A 3,096-nucleotide genomic window follows, 5' to 3' on the forward strand; every position below is an offset into this window, starting at 1 on the left:
ACCACACATGGCAGAACCAAGTTGATACACAGATTTTTGGGGGGACATAATTCAATCAATGAAACCTCTAAAACCTCAGAGCAACTTTTGTTCTCAGAGCTCTTTTTCCTTATTTTGGTTAGTAACTGGGTAGATCATTTCCTTATATTCTGTGAAGAATAAAAATATTAAAAAAAGAAACTGAATATAATATACTAAAAGAGATCTGGGAGTTAATCTAGCGTAACTCTCTGGAGGCAACTGCTGAGTAGTGGAAAGACCTAGCGGCAGGAGAACTGGGATCAAGTATGTATGTATAAGTATGTGTATATTAACAGCATAAAATTTTTGTGTTTATACACTCATATCTCCTAGGGAATAAATCATATTACAGGATTAAAAAAAAAAATAAGTTTCTGAAGGATCTTATTAGCTCCATTGTGAGGGAAGGGTTGGATTCTTTTTCAGGTTACCAAAGAAATTAGGTTCAGCCCAAACAAAAAATTTTTTTTTGCATACCCCCTGTGTGCAAGACCCAATGCCAAGTGCTGCAAGGGGTAAGTCATGCGCGGTTTTTGATTTTAAGAAAATCCCAGTTTAATGGGAAGCTAAAGTAAATATCACATTTTACTTTTTATTAGTTAAGTGCCATAAAGAAGTATAAAAGTGAGGAAAGAAGATTTGATTGCTTGTGTCAGGAAGGTTTTCTTAAAGGTAGCAGTCTTTGAGATTGTCTTGAAGGACAAAGAGTATTTTAATAATCAGCAAATACAATTGATTTGAGGGCATGTTTTCTGAGGAGAGAGAACAGAATAAATAAAGGCAGCGATGTTTTAAGTAGGTAGCTAGGGCTAGCGTGCCTGGAGCATAGGGGCTTGCTTACCTGGAGAGAAGAATGCATAAGGAAAATAAAGGGACACCATACCAAAAAAAAACCAGTGCGCAGTAGAATTTTGAAGGCTTTGAACGTACATTTAATTTGATTGGAAGAGTAAAATTCTGAATGATTTTAACTGGTTATTATGTTTTAGACTATTAATTTGATGCTATGAGTGGACTGGATTGAAGTGGAAAGAGCCAGCTAACTAATGGCTAAAGGATTTTGGCAACTTTTTTATTCTTGTGAAGTCTCACTTATTTCATCTGCAAGACAAGGAACAATAATGCTTATCCCGTGGTGTTGTGATTAAACAGAATGGTGTACACAAAATGCTTGGCATAGCTCCTAATATGTAATTTTTTTATGTTCTAGTAATTATTATCTAATTGGTCTTATATTTTCTATCCCCTGATAATAAATAAGCAATTCATATAGGAATGCAGAATCACTTCAATTAGCTACATTCCTTTACAGGCTTCCCCTGGTATCCGAAAGCAGAGCGTTCCTATGAAGACTTTTGTAAGCTGAAATGGCATAAAGTGAAGAAACAATTACCATTAGTTTACATGGGAAAAAACTTTGAGCATTCCCAGGCCCAAAACATAACCTACCAAATCATACCAAATAACCCAAAAAACCCATACAGAGCTCTCTTAGGCTTTTCTGATACCTTAGGACACATCTTGCTAACGCATGCACAAAATAAATCGTGAGAAAGGGCAGATGCTCACAGACGCAGTTCAAAGCTATGGCCGCTTGATGGTGAGTGTAGGTCCGGGGAAAGGAGCTTGGCGACACCACTCTCCCTGTTCGCGGGGTGTGCGCTGCTTCTTTAACGGCTCCCTGCAAAACAAACGCTGAACGTTATCTCTGCATTTCACCTTTTTTTCACAAAAGTGAGAATCTTCTTCGGATTTCTTTTGCTTAGTGAAAACAGGTACTAATATAGGCCTTTCGTAAAAGTGAAGGGGACTAAAATGAACTTTCGAAAAGAAGGGGATACCTGTACTATTAAAGCTAAATTAACTTTCATTTTTTCCCCCAAGGTCTTTTGGAAAGCTCATTGGATGGACTCACTAAATCAAACAAGAGTGGCTGAATTTGTCTTCTGGGGTCTTACTGATAACTGGGTGCTGGAGATAATATTTTTCATGGCATTCTCAGTCACTTATGTGCTAACTCTTTTGGGGAACATTCTCATCATCCTTACAATAATTTTTACTTCATATCTTCAAACCCCCATGTATTTCTTCCTGAGCAATCTCTCCTTTATTGATATCTGCCACTCATCTGTCACTGTGCCCAAGATGCTGGAGGGCTTTCTTTTAGAGAGAAAGACCATTTCCTTTGACAACTGCATTGCACAACTCTTCTTCCTACATCTTTTTGCCTGTGCTGAGATCTTTCTGCTGACCATTATGGCCTATGATCGTTATGTAGCCATCTGCAGTCCATTACACTACCCCAATGTGATGAACATGAGGGTCTGTGTACAGCTTGTTTTTGCTCTCTGGTTGGGGGGTACTATTCATTCCCTGGTGCAGGCCTTCTTGACCATTCATCTACCTTACTGTGGCCCCAACATTATTGATAGCTACTTCTGTGATGTGCCTCCTGTCATCAAACTGGCCTGCACAGACACATACCTCACAGGAATGCTAATTGTGTCCAACAGTGGAACCATCTCCCTAACCTGTTTCCTGGCCTTGGTCACCTCCTACACAGTCATCCTGATTTCCCTTCAAAAACAGTCAGCTGAAGGGCGCTGGAAGGCCCTGTCCACCTGCTCAGCCCACTTCATGGTGGTTGCCCTCTTTTTTGGGCCATGTATCTTCATCTACACGCGACCAGGTACCAGCTACTCCATTGACAAGGTGGTGTCTGTTTTCTACACAGTGGTTACACCTTTGCTGAATCCCCTCATTTACACCTTGAGGAATGAGGAGGTAAAAAGTGCCATGAAGCAGCTCAGACAGAGACAAGTTGTTTTCATGAAATCTTACACATGATGAACACTGGGATTATTGATATGGCCATTTCTTTAATGAAAGAGCACAAGTGAAGGATCAAAATCATTAGGTGAAATGGCATGGAGAATAGCAGACTTCTGCATTAAAGAGAGGGGCTTATTAACTATATTGTTAACGGGAAAGGTCATAATGGAACATGTATAGAAAAAAAAGGCCTGGAAAGTTTAAAGATGGTTTCCTGTTGCATCAGCACAAGAATACAATTGG

At 39.5% G+C, this 3,096-nt stretch overlaps 1 protein-coding gene across 1 annotated transcript; it reads left to right on the plus strand.

The window, feature by feature from the left end:
* Positions 1 to 1,733: 1,733 nt before the first annotated feature.
* LOC100663841 (olfactory receptor 4E2) lies at positions 1,734 to 2,868 on the plus strand. The gene has a single exon (XM_010600978.3). It carries the CDS (start codon positions 1,837 to 1,839, stop codon positions 2,866 to 2,868), a length of 1,032 nt encoding a protein of 343 aa, XP_010599280.3. The 5' UTR covers positions 1,734 to 1,836.
* The last annotated feature ends 228 nt before the right edge of the window (positions 2,869 to 3,096 follow it).

The sequence above is a fragment of the Loxodonta africana genome, chromosome 10 (genome assembly GCF_030014295.1).
Source record: "Loxodonta africana isolate mLoxAfr1 chromosome 10, mLoxAfr1.hap2, whole genome shotgun sequence".
In the NCBI taxonomy this organism is placed as follows: Eukaryota; Metazoa; Chordata; class Mammalia; order Proboscidea; family Elephantidae; genus Loxodonta; species Loxodonta africana.